Here is a 12,516-nt window from a genome sequence, read left to right on the forward strand (position 1 = left end):
AGCCAGATGCTTCTCCTGGGTCTCCCCGGGGCTGCAAGGACCCACATCACAGGCATAGGGAGCTGCGGGGGAAGCGGGGAAGCCAGGACACAGCACCAGTCCTAACCCTAATCCCGCACACAGCACTGCAAACGCTGGAGTCCCGGGAGTCTCCAACAAGCAAAAAGGCTGTGAGAGGCTCCGCTCTAACGCTGCCACCTCCACCGCCCGCCACGGCTCCATGCCGAGAGCATGCCAGCCCTAACTGGCACATGCCTGGCAGCTTCCTGGTGCAGGTGGAGCACCAGAGAGCCCCCCTGATCCTAGGGAACCCTGTGCCCACACATCAGCATCTGTGCCCACAAACCTACACCCTGTGCCCACAAACCTGCACCCTGTGCCTACATGCCCTGCACCCTGTGCCTACACGCCCTGCACCCTGTGCCCACACCCCAGTATCCTGTGCCCACACACCTATACCCTGTGCCCACACCCTGTATCCACACACCAGCATCTTGTGCCCACACACCTGCATCCTGTGCCCACATCCTGCAGCCTGTGCCCACATCCTGCACCCTGTGCCCACACACCTACACCCTGTGCTCACACCTGCACCGTGTCCACACGCCTTGCACCCTGTGCCCACACGCCTTGCACCCTGTGCCCACATGCCTTCACCCTGTGCCCACACACCCTGAATCCTGTGCCTACAATCCCTGCACCCTGTGCCCTCATGCCCCACGCTGGCTAGAAGGCACAGGATGGTGGTGGGCTCACCAGCCCTACAGGGCGCTCCTGGAGGACATCGCCCCCACACCCTGCCAGCTGGAAGCAGTTCACACAGAGCCCCCTGGCATGCGCTTCTGATTTCCCATGGACCTCATCAGGGAGAGGGGGAGGGGGAGGCCTCCTAATCCCCGGGGGGAGGGGGAGGGCCCGCAGGCTTCCGGGGGCCTAATCAAACCTGCTTAGCCCCAACAACCCAGTGTTTGTCTTTGCTGGGCTCTGGAGTGCCTGGTGCCCCAGGCTCTTCCTCTGTTTATTTTCTTTGGTTGTTTTCCCACCGCTGATGGAGGCAGGAAGCTGTTATCCCGCCAGACGGTGTGCGGTGTGGCCAGCCTGTGGAATGCCGGCGGGAGAAGAAAGCCACAGCCAGAGCAGCAACTCCTCCCAGACACTTTCACTCCTCGGGGTTGAATTTTAACCCAGAGCGGGCAGCAGGCCGTCACTAACCGCCCACAGCCTCGCCTCCCCTCCCCCTGCACTGCCCTGCTCCCCTCTGTGCTGGGATCACTCCGGGATCAAAGCCCACACAGCCCCTCCCCCAGGGCCTGCTCCGGCCAGTGCCAGCCGGCTCCGGCCTGTCCACTTTATCTAGATCAAGGGCCTTTGTGAGGTCCTGCCCCGCCACTCGGCAGTCACACTCCTGGACAAGCTACCCAGGAGGCAGCAGGAGCAGAAGGAGACTGCCCGGAGGGCACAGCGACCACACTGCTGGTGTGTGAAGCTGAACCCCAAGATGGAAAAGCAGGTTCAGCCTCCAGCCTGCTCCCAGCCCCAGCCTCCTTCTGCTCCCTCACCCCGGCCTCCATCTTGCTCCCTGGGCCCAGCTCTGGTCTCCGTCCGGCTCCCTCACCCTGGCCTCCGTCCTGCTCCCTGGGCCCAGCCCTGGCTGTCCCCCCTCAGGAGTCCATGGCCTGTAGGAGGGACCCAGCCAGCCTCACAGGGCTCTGACCACCCAGCTTTTCCATGACGTGAGGCCCTTGATGAGTGTGTTGGCCTGGGAGGCTCGGGTCCAGGCACAACGTCCCTGTCCCCGCACAGGACCCCCAGACCAGCACAGCCCACTGGCTCCATCAACTCCCTAGAGAGCCCGGCACCCCTGGCCAATCAGAGGAAGGTCCGAGCTCCAGGAACGTGAGCCCAGCACGCCCCCTGTGCTCCCGTGTCAGTCTGGGTGGACCTTCACCCCGCTCTTCAGGGAGCCTGGGAGTCCAGCCAGAGCTGCCGGCCCCCTGCCCTGCGCTGCCCTGCGCTGCCCTGCATACCTCCCTCCCTCCACGAGCTGCGCCAGGGCCTGGCCTTCTGCCCATTGGGGTGGACCCAGTTGGTGGCCTACCACCAGTGGGAGGTGTCAGCCAGTCCCCTGAGGGCCCCAAGGGCACCCACACCCCGGACCTCCCAGTTCTGCCTGAGCAGCGCCCACAGGGCTGGGAGTTCTAAGTGGGCCTGCACCGGCCCTGGTGGGTCCAAGTGCCCGCCTGTGACCGCGGAGGGTGCCTGGGATCTGGGATTGCAGGAATGCGGGTGGCCCGCACACAGGGTCTCCTTGTGTCCTGCTGGAATGCAGGGCTGGGTGTGTCCCTGGTGTGCCGTGGCAGTGAGGGCTGCGGGTGGCTGCCATTTCTGCTCTGGAACCCAAGGGAAGCAGACAACCAGTGGGGCGACACTTGGGGCGTGCGGCTAGTGTCTCCGCAGGGCCGCCAAGCTCCTGGACGTGTTTCTGGGGCCACAGCAGGACACATGGGAGCTTCAGGCTCTCCCAGGAGGGAATCTGTGCCTGCCAGGCCCGGACTGGGCAGGCTTCCAGCTGGTCTCACTCAGGGCAATCACTCTGCAGTCAGCCAAGGTCACTCAGTGTGTGGGGTGGGGAGAGCGGAGCATGGCTGTGGAGATGGGAGGTGAAGTGGTGCAGGCCAGAGCAGAAACCAGGCATGGCTCACCCCAGGACACTGCAGTGCTGGCTGAGGGAATAAGCAGGGTCCACCAGGGACCCAGCATCCCCCCGGAAGCCGGGGTCAGTTCTCTGAGGCGTGAACCAGTCTCCAGCTGCCAGCAGCCCCCTTGTCCACCCCAACCCTACCCCAAACTCACACATCAGGGGCACAGAGTCGAGTGGCAGGACTGAGAGAGGGGCCTGGTCTCACGCCTGGGACACACAACGTCCCGTGACAGGGCTGCATGTGGGCTGACACCTGCCTGACAGGATCCCGGTGTAAAACACGTGGGTCCGGCCGTGGGCTCCTGGTATGGCGCCTGGTCCTCCCTCACCCGAGGGGCCTCAGGGTTTCTGTGCGTGGTAGTGAGCTGGCTCTGCTTGGCCGGAGCCCTCCTGCTGCCTCTGAGGAGAGCCAGAGTGCTGGAATTCCCACTATCCCAGACAGGACACATGCAGGCTCCCTTTGGTGTGCAGGGCACTGGCCTTCCTGGGTGGCCCAGGATGGCGGGAGGGCCTTGCGAGGAGCAATTCAAACATCCCACCTTGGACCCAGTGCAGCTTCCTGTGTCCCCTCCCCACTGTTTGCAAAATGCATGTCGTTCTGGTTATTCACCAGTGACGTTAATCTCAGCTCACACCTGAGAATCCCACTCCCCTAGTCCTCACCCACCTACCTGCGGCTCAGACAGTCCCAGGCCCTGTGCCACCACACAGCCTCAGGCCATCACAGCCATCACAGCCCCCAGAGCCCCACAGCCCCCACAGGCCACACAGCCCCCAGAGCCCCACAGCCCCCAGAGCTCCCACAGCCCCACAGCCCCCACAGCCCCACAGCCCCCACAGCCCACACTGCCCCACAGCTCCCAGAGCCCCCAGAGCCCCCACAGCCCCACAGCCCGCACAGCCCCCACAGCCCCCACAGCCCGCACTGTCCCACAGCCCCCACAGCCCGCACTGCCCCACAGCCCCCACAGCCCCCACAGCCCGCACTGTCCCACAGCCCCCACAGCCCGCACTGCCCCACAGCCCCCACAGCCCCCACAGCCCGCACTGCCCCACAGCCCCACAGCCTCCACAGCCTGCACTGCCCCACAGCCCCCACAGCCCCCACAGCCCCCACAGCCCCACAGCCCCACAGCCCTCACAGCCCCCACAGCCCACACAGCCCACACTGCCCCACAGCCCACACAGCTCCCAGAGCCCCCATAGCCCCACAGCCCCCACAGCCCCCACAGCCCCATAGCCCCACAGCCCCACAGCCCCCACAGCCCCACAGCCCCACAGCCCCCACAGCCCCACAGCCCCCACAGCCCCCACAGCCCCCACAGCCCGCACTGCCCCACAGCCCCACAGCCCCACAGCCCCCACAGCCCCCCACAGCCCCTTCCCTTCTGCTGGCTGTCCGCCATCCTCCTCCAAGCTGCCCCCTTGCCCTGCCCCGGCAGGCCCCCCTCCTGCCATCATGTCCCTTCCTGTCCTCCAGCCCCCGCTCCTGATCCTGCCCCAATGGGATAAAAGACTTCCTAATATCCCATGGTGTTGGGATTTGGGCTCACATAAACTAATTGTGGAGAGAGGACTGGGCTGCAGGAATTAGCTGCGTGTAACAAGGTAAGAACTTTAGCAACTTTAAGTGTGTTTAAAACCTAACAGGCCGCACAGGTTAAGAGCTGTGGGCTCACAGCTCATCCAGCCCGCCTATGGACGAGCATGCGTGTGGCCAGGGGCCAGCTGGGCCTTGGTCAGGCACCTGCCACAGCAGCCGAGGGCTGCTGACCTCCGCTGACCTCAGCTTCTCCGACCCTGCCTGAACCAGCCGACCTGCACTCGGGGTCTGTGTCCAAGGACAACAGCAGCCACTGGATGGCGGGCGGAGGATGGTTAGCAGTGTGGCTGGGAGGGCTGTGAGGCCCCCTGCTGAGCAGGCATCAGGCCCCAGGGAGTGCCCCACTCACGCCCTGCTCGGGTGAAGGCGCTGGCCCTGGCCGTGTCCCTCCTGAGCCTCTACAAGGCGGCCAGGCAACTGCCTGGATTTGCCAGCCTTGCCGAAAGGGCTGGGTCGAGCATTGGAGCCCAGGCTGGCCTGCCTTCCTTCCGCTTACACAGCTCCGGTGGCTCGGGCAGCCACGCATGCCCAGAGCTGACGCCCCAGCAGCAGCAGCAGGTGGGACCCCTGTTGCACCATCCAGCAGCTGGACACGTCCTCGAGTGTGGCTGTCACACCGACCCTCCTGCTTCCCTCAGCCCATTTCACAGCATATTTGTCCCAAGGGTGTTACAGGAGGGACTAGATCTGTGCCTGACCTGCAGGGGTCAGCGGCCATCAGGGCAAGAACCCCCAGGCTGTCTCACCCCGGCCAGGGCTTGTACCGCCACCCTCCCCAAGTCCAGCACAAACACCCTGTAGGTCGCAGAGCCCCGGGGGAACGGAGGGCTGCTCTGTGCTGCTCAGCCAGAGCTCTGAGTCTGAAATCACCACTGTGGGGCCTCAGCGCACAGGGCCGTGGGCCAGGAGCCCACACAGCCTGGACCACCCGACAGAGGAACTGCAGCGTGAGGAGGAACGGTCGCGAGAGGACCGGCTGGGGAAGACTTGTAGTCAGAGCCAGCAGCAAAAGGCGCCCGCGAAGCTTCCCAGGGCACCTCTCCATCCAGGGCACCCCCAGAAGGACCCTGCTGACCTTTCACCTCTCAGTTCTGCCCCTGCACAGGAAGTCGAGGGGGCACAGAGCCCAGTGGGCCCCCAAGCAGTGAAGGTGCCCCCTCCCAGATCCTCAGCAGCACCTGCACCTGGGTGTCCTCTTTATGGGACTGGCCAAGGAGGGCACCTCTGTTCACAGTAAAGGACACCTGGGGCCCAGACTGGGCACATCGCTAAGGGCAGTGGGAGGCTCATCTGCCTGAGGGCCCCAAGGGCACTCCCACCCCTTGGGGAGGGCAGGCCAGAGGCAAAACGAAGGCCACCATACATGGCCACATCCCCTGCCCATGTCCCCGTCCCATGTCCCCATCCCGTGTCCCCAGCCCGTGTTCCCATCCCGTGTCCCCATCCCGTGTCCCCAGCCCGTGTTCCCATCCCGTGTCCCCATCCCGTGTTCCCATCCCGTGTCCCCAGCCCGTGTCCCCAGCCCGTTCCCTGCCTGTGTTCCCATCCCGTGTCCCCAGCCCGTGTCCCCGTCCCATGTCCCCATCCCGCTCCCTGCCCGTGTTCCCATCCCGTGTCCCCAGCCCGTGTTCCCATCCCGTGCCCCCAGCCTATGCCCCTGTCCCGTGCCCCGAGTCCCTCCTACTTACGTCCGCTTCGTTCCAGAGCCCAGGGATACAGAAGGACTCTAGCAGGTCACTCCCACACAGCAGCAGGATCCGCAGCTCTGTGGGCAGAAAGTACTGGGGTGTGCGGGGACCTGGGCATCTAGGCCATCGCCTCCAGGCCAACCCACCCTGTGCCCCACAGGATGGGACGTGAAGTGAGTCCTGTCGTATTCCAACGGGGCCCCTACAGGGAGCCCCTCCTCACAGCGGGTCTGCAGGTTTGGGGTCTCAGCCACCACCAGGACCCACATGGTCGGGAGTGGGCCCTGAGAATGTAGAAGCCTGAGGGGGCATGGCAGGAGCCCCGGCAAGCTGGCCCTGTGCTTGCCACCTGCTGCAGCTCTCACTGCCCCACTGAGCCACCACGGCACTCCCAATGAGGCATAACACAGACAGAACTGGGCAACAGGGAGCTAAGACCTAGGACCGCAGCCCCCCGTGCAGGGAAGCCCTCCCTGCCAGGGACTCCAGGGACGGATGTGGCCAGTTCTGGTCACCCTGGGCCTCCCAGCAGGAGGACTCAGCTGTCAAGCATCCTGTATGAACCATGAGATGGTCCTGTGCTAGGCTCGCCAGCAGCCCTGTGACCATGTGAGATGGTCCTGTGCCAGGCTCGCCAGCAGCCCTGTGACCGTGCCCACCATACACCCCCAAACCCCAGCAGAACCCAAGGCCAGCTCAGGGCCAGGTCTACAGCCAGTGAAATGAGCCAATCAACCCACAGGAGCCTCTGGAAGGTGCTGAGGCAGATGGCTGGCAGCCCCCGCCCCTGTGGAGGGCAGATGGCAGCCCCTGGCCCCGACCTCACCCCCGCCCCTGTGCATGGCTGGAATTCCAGGCACTCAACATTCCTGCCCACCCCCACCAGCCCGGAAGGATCCTTTATGGGCCTGGCATGGGCACGCTCAGACATGCAGCGTGGGTGAGGCAGACCATATGGGCCCCAGGGCCTTCCCTGCGGCCACTCCTGCCTTGCGGGACACCAAGAAAAGCCTGGCCACTCAGGGGAGCCCCAGGTGTGGAAATGAATCAGGCGGTGCCCAGGAGCCCAGAAGGGCTGCACCAGGGCCCTGCTGTCCTCAGCCCCACCGAGTGCCCCTGGGCAGCTGAGTTTGGAGGACCTGCTCCCTTGCACAGTTCCACGCCCGGCGGGGGACCAGGGAGCCACAAGGCCCTGGTCAGCCGCGCCCAGGCAGAAAGGCCCCTGTGTGGCCACAGGAGGGCACCAGAGCCCTCCCCCAGTGTCTGGGGTCCTAGACGCTGACGGCAAGTGGACAGATGGGGCTTTGCAAGTGCCATGCAATGCAGGGTGCAGGGTGGAGCCAGCATCTTCCTTCCCTGAGCCATCTGACCAGGGTTACCTCTACCCACAGACACCTGCACCTGCCATGGGCTGCTCCCCTGGGCTCGCTCAGACCCCCGCAGCTGGCCCACCAGGCCCCCAGAGCACAGGAATCTGCAGGGTCTCCTGGGAGAACCAGGCACACAGGTCTGTTCCCTGGAGCATAGGGTGCAAGCCCCAGCAGGGGTGCTGTTCCTCCGGGGTCAGCGCCCACTCCAGTGCCACTCCCACCGTCGGTCCCCACTTCCACCTCTCCCCCATGCTGAGCCAAGGAACCCTCTGTCTGATTTGTCTCTTGGATCTCTCACATTGGAGCACCCCAGTCCCACAGCACTCTCATGGGGAGTCAGGGTTGGGGTTTACCTGGGGCTGCAGACCCAGCTCCCAGCTCCCCACTTTCTCTAGGCCGGCAGGGAGCATCTCACCTCTTGTCCAGGGCCGAGGGAGGGGAAGCTCCACCGCTCTCTGGGGCTCAAGGTCGCCCCAAGCTCAGCAGGAGCCACGGGGTGGGAACCGAGCTCCCCCCAATCCCCACCCTCTGCCCAGTCCAAATCCCGGACCTAGCCTTCAGGTCCGGCCCTGCCAAGCCCTGCCCACCCGCCAAGCCCCGCCTCCATGCCTGGCCCCGCCCCTGTCCCGCAAGGCCCCGTCGCCTCTGGCCAAGCCCCGCCCACCGCCCAGGCCCCGCCCCCGCCCCGGCCCCACCTCTCTGCCGAGCTCCACTCTGGTCCGCCTCTCGGCCAGGCCCCGCCTCCCAGCCAAGTCCCGCCTCCATGCCAGGCCCCGCCCCTGTCCCGACCCCGCCTCCCGCCCAGGCCCCGCCCCACCTCTGCCGAGCTCCACTCTGGTCCGCCTCCCGGCCAAGCCCCGCCTCCCGGACAGGCCCCGCCTCCCGGACAGGCCCCGCCTCCCGGACAGGCCCCACCCCATCCCACCCCGCCCCCGCCTGCCTGGTCCACTCACCGATTTCCTCATACCGCATCACGGTGCCCAGGTTGGCATTCTCATCTGTGGAGACAAGTGGAAGCGGGCGCTTTGGCTCTGCCTGGCCGGCGGCTGGGGTGGGGCCTCGGGCGTGTCCCCAGGGCCAGGGTGTCCGCCTCTGGCGCGCTCACACAGCCCAGAGGGACTGCACACAGGAGAGGGTCCTAGCACCCAGGGCTCCCCAGCCCGGGGCGCCTGACTTAGAGAACCAGCACAACCAGGCCAGCTGGGGCGGGGGCAAGGGCCCAGGCAGGGCACCCGCGGAGGGGTCAGCAGGGGGAGTCCTGCCAAGGCAGGGTGAGGGCAGGGGTCTGACCTCACTGCTACTGAGCCCGGGAAGCCTGCAGGACAGGCAGGGCTGAGCCCGTGGCTGGGGCGGCCTCCCTCCGGAGCCTCACCTATGGACGATGACCCTATGGTGCCCCTGCTCTCCCCATTCTGACCCTGCATCAGGCCATCTCCACCTCCACTACCACCCAACACCGGGCACGGGCGTCTGCACCACAGAGCTCACTCCTCACAGCCCCACAGCCCGAGGTCAGGACCCGGCAGGTGACAGGTGCAATGCCAGAGGCTGCCCCCTGGCTCATAGCAGACCCTGCCACTCTAGGCCCCACATGGTAGAACAGGCTGGGGACCCTCTGCGTCATGCTCCTAGGGTCCAGCACTGCCCATCACCAGGGCTCCAGGACGTGGAGCCCCTTTTCCTTGCCCAGCACTGCCCCCACCCAGAGGCTCCATGGCACGGCCTCCCTTCTCCTTCCCCATGCCCAGCACTGCCCCCACAGGGCTCCATGGCATGGCCCCTCCTCTCATCCGCGGCATCTGGGCAGGCCGGGAGGGCAGGTCTTGGTCCTTACCCACGAAGGTGAAGCGCTCCACGGGCGGGCGCACGCAGCAGATCCGGCCGAGGCTCTCACCCACCTTGCCCAGGATCTTGGCTGTGGGAGAGAATAAGGCGGTGAGGACTTGGGGGAAGGACCCCTCACAGCTTGCCCAGGCACGACACAGGGCCACAGTGGCAGTCTGTGACCTGGTCCCGTGGGCTACAGTACAGAGAGATCAGACACCACAGGGGGAGCCCCAGGAGCACCGGTGACCCCCAAGACAGTGGCCACAGACCGATGGCGTCCGCCCCTCCCTTGGGCTGGGTGAGCTGGGGGCCCCAGTGTGGCTGGCCAACTGTCTCCTGAGCGTCTTGGCCCCAGGGTGTCCTGGGCCACGCTTGTCTGCTTCCTCTGTCGGGACGGTTTGGGCACGGCTCGCGCTGGAGGCCGCTGGCCCGAGTCTGGCCTTGGGTGCCGACACGGGTGTGTGCAGCCTGAGGCTGTGGCCTCCAGGGGCTCTGCCCTGCTTATGCGACACACAGTGACCCAGTGGCAGACTGCTATCCTTCACGTTCAGTGACTTCATCATGACTCAATCTGGAGCAAACCTTTGTTGGGGGTGCCAACCCATGCCCCTGCCAGCCCCACTTGGTGGCCTCTGGGGCAGCTTGGTGCAAGCTCAGTAAGCCCCAAGGGCAGTGCCACCCGGGGCCTACCTGCCGTGGGCTTGGTGGGCACGTTGCCGTTCTGGTAGCTGGGCGGGGGCGTCTCCTGCTGTGGCTGCCCGATCACTGGCGTCATGGAGGGCGTGTTGACATTGGACAGGATGCAGCCGGTCACCCGCTGGGCAAGAGAAGAGCTGCGTTAGTGTCCCTACCGGTGACCCTGGACGTGTCCTCCTGTGGTCATCAGTGAGGCTGCTGGAACACAGGGAAGCCTCGCAATGGGCTCCATGCCCACCTGGCTGCCCACGTGCCCTGTGGCACGTGTGGGAGGCTGGGGCTACACAGCAACTCTGCTTTGCCCTGCCCAGGTCCCCTACTCTGGAGTCCAGCAATTGGGCCAGCAGGGGAGGTGGACACCAAGTGTCCGGCAGCACAGGCGGGCTGTGAGCTCACACACACGAGGCACCATCTCACCTGCCTGGAGCAGTACTGTGCTGCCAGCTGGAGTGGAGCATGTGGGCGCCCTGGGTCCCTGCAGCCCGGCCTTAGGCCCCGCTCAAGCCCACAGAAGTTCTCCTTGGTCATTCACTGAGTGCCTTGGGTTTCCAGGCACTGGTGCACCTGTTGCCCCGCTGAGCAAGCACCAGGCACCAGCTGCCCGGGGCTCACAGGAAAGTGCTGGGAGCGAGGGTGCTGCTTCCAGGGCCTGGCCCCCTCACTCCTCTGCCCGCCCTCTTCTCTCTCCAAGCCACAGGCCCCGTGAGGGCAGCCGAGGACAAGGGCCGAGGGTACCGAACTGCAGGCACTCATGGCTCTTCCTGCAGCTGGCAGAGACGAGCCCAGGTCCCCGCCCCTCTGGCCCAGCCCCTCACCTTCATGAGGTCGCGATGGTGTTGTAGCACACTGCAGGTCGTCTGCCAAGTGTCCTGGTAGCACTCCCAGGGGTCCACCCTAGCAGCAGAGAGACCTCCCTCAGTGCCACCAGCCCCACAGGCCCCTCCCTGCAGCCCCACTCTGGCTGCCCCGGGTGGGGACAGTGGGGCAGTGGGAATGCCTTGGCATGCACCCTTCAGGGCCAGTCCCAGCTCCCACAGCTCCCCCTGTGGGGCTCCAGACCCCCTCAGTGCCTGTTCCCCACAGCCATGCTCCCTCAGCTTTCCTTGCCTCAATTCTGGGTGTTTCACTTATCTAAGCCGCGACTGGGGCTTTCTCCCAGCCCCACAGGACTGGGATGGAACCTGCCTTGGAGGGGTCACCCCCAGCTCACTGTGGCCAGCACCTTGGTCAGTGTGGAAGGCCAGTTCCCTGCAGAGGAGGCTGCAGTGTGGGTGAGCCTAGCCCCAGCATGCACAGTTCACGGCCGGCCAACCAGCCTGCTGAACCGGGCTGTCCCTACCCACCCTGGGACACATACACACACCAGCGGCTCTCACTAACCAGCCCGAGCCCACTGCTCCCTGCTGTGGTGCACAGCAGACGGGCGGATACCTGGCCCCGCTGCAGGACTCCCAGGGCCATCCGGGGCAGCCAGAGTGGACAGGGGCTTGCTCCCAAATCTGCTGAGTCCATCACAGCAGGGCGGCTCCTCCCCAGGGCCTGCCCCCTCCCCCCGGGGCCCTCTTCTGGGGGTGAGCTGTGACATTCAGGGCTCCGTCCTACATGAGCTAGTCACAGAGCTGCTTTCTCTCCACTCCACCCTCTCCCGGGAGACCAGAGGCCAGGCTGGGCACCTGTTCCTCACACAGGAGAGGGCTCCTCCCCGCAGCTCCTCGCAACCCCTGGGGGCCGCTCGTTTGGAGGGGGTGGGGATGGAGACAGAGGCACACGTGGTACCCCATGGCTAGATCTCTGGGGAGATTTATTCCCACAGCCACAGGCTGCCGCCTCCGGGCATGGCAGGTGGAGAGCGAGTCAGCAGGACCCCCAGAAGCGGGGGCATCAGCAGCAGCCAGTTGGGCTGAGATGGGGAGGCATTTTGAATTTTCCTGCAGTGACTCGGAGGCCAAAGAAAACAAAACCCCACACTCCCCTGCGGGTTCCACTGGCCTGTGGCTTGGCTCGAAATGAGGCCCCTGCAGGGCACCTTGGCTGGTTGCCCAGCACTGCCCAGGCCCCTAGCCCTACCTGATCCAGTCGGAGTTCTGCACAGCCAGCTGACACATGACCAGGCGGTGCCGGCTCGACACGAGGCCCTGGAAGTGACAGCAAAGCTCAGACTCTGTTTCCACCAACAGCCCAGGAAAGGCCTCCCCGGGCTGCTGGGGTCTGGCCCACTTCTTGGTGCTGTTTCCCAAGGCCGCTGGGCCCTGAGGTGCCAGCTCTCCCAGGAAGCTCAGCAGAGGCACAGTGCAGCATGGTCATGGGGGAGGGGTTGGACTCACCAGCCCAGGGCGGGCAGGTGGGTAGGGGCACAGGCGGGCAAGGGCACAGGCCAGGGGCACAGGGTGGGCGGGCAGATGAAAGCACAGGTGGGTGAGGGCTCAGGGCTGGGGCACGGGCCAGGGACTCAGGATGAGGGCATGGGGTGGGCAAGTGAGCTCATGGGGTGAGGCCGGCACTCACCTGTTTGCCATAGGAGTCGTGCACGGGGGAGACAATACCGCCGATGACAATGAACCTGCCAGTCTTGTGCAAATAGTCCCGGGCTCGCTCTAGCAAGGAGAGAGGCAAGGCGTGGATGAGCGCAGC

At 65.5% G+C, this 12,516-nt stretch overlaps 1 protein-coding gene across 1 annotated transcript in view; it reads right to left on the reverse strand.

Annotated features, from left to right (window-relative positions):
• NMNAT2 (nicotinamide nucleotide adenylyltransferase 2) overlaps nucleotides 1-12,516 on the reverse strand; it is a 50,022-nt gene that overhangs the window by 6,031 nt on the left and 31,475 nt on the right. The window contains exons 2-8 of the mRNA XM_040985183.1: nucleotides 12,391-12,479; nucleotides 11,953-12,020; nucleotides 10,701-10,779; nucleotides 9,880-10,006; nucleotides 9,197-9,277; nucleotides 8,316-8,360; nucleotides 5,993-6,069 (exon numbers count right to left, since the gene is read on the reverse strand). Coding sequence (XP_040841117.1) covers nucleotides 5,993-6,069; nucleotides 8,316-8,360; nucleotides 9,197-9,277; nucleotides 9,880-10,006; nucleotides 10,701-10,779; nucleotides 11,953-12,020; nucleotides 12,391-12,479 — 566 coding nt within the window. The remainder of the gene's footprint in view (nucleotides 1-5,992; nucleotides 6,070-8,315; nucleotides 8,361-9,196; nucleotides 9,278-9,879; nucleotides 10,007-10,700; nucleotides 10,780-11,952; nucleotides 12,021-12,390; nucleotides 12,480-12,516) is intronic.

This window comes from Ochotona curzoniae, unplaced genomic scaffold (genome assembly GCF_017591425.1).
Source record: "Ochotona curzoniae isolate NIBS_2020 unplaced genomic scaffold, NIBS_Ocur_1.0 contig_430, whole genome shotgun sequence".
Lineage (NCBI taxonomy): Eukaryota > Metazoa > Chordata > Mammalia > Lagomorpha > Ochotonidae > Ochotona > Ochotona curzoniae.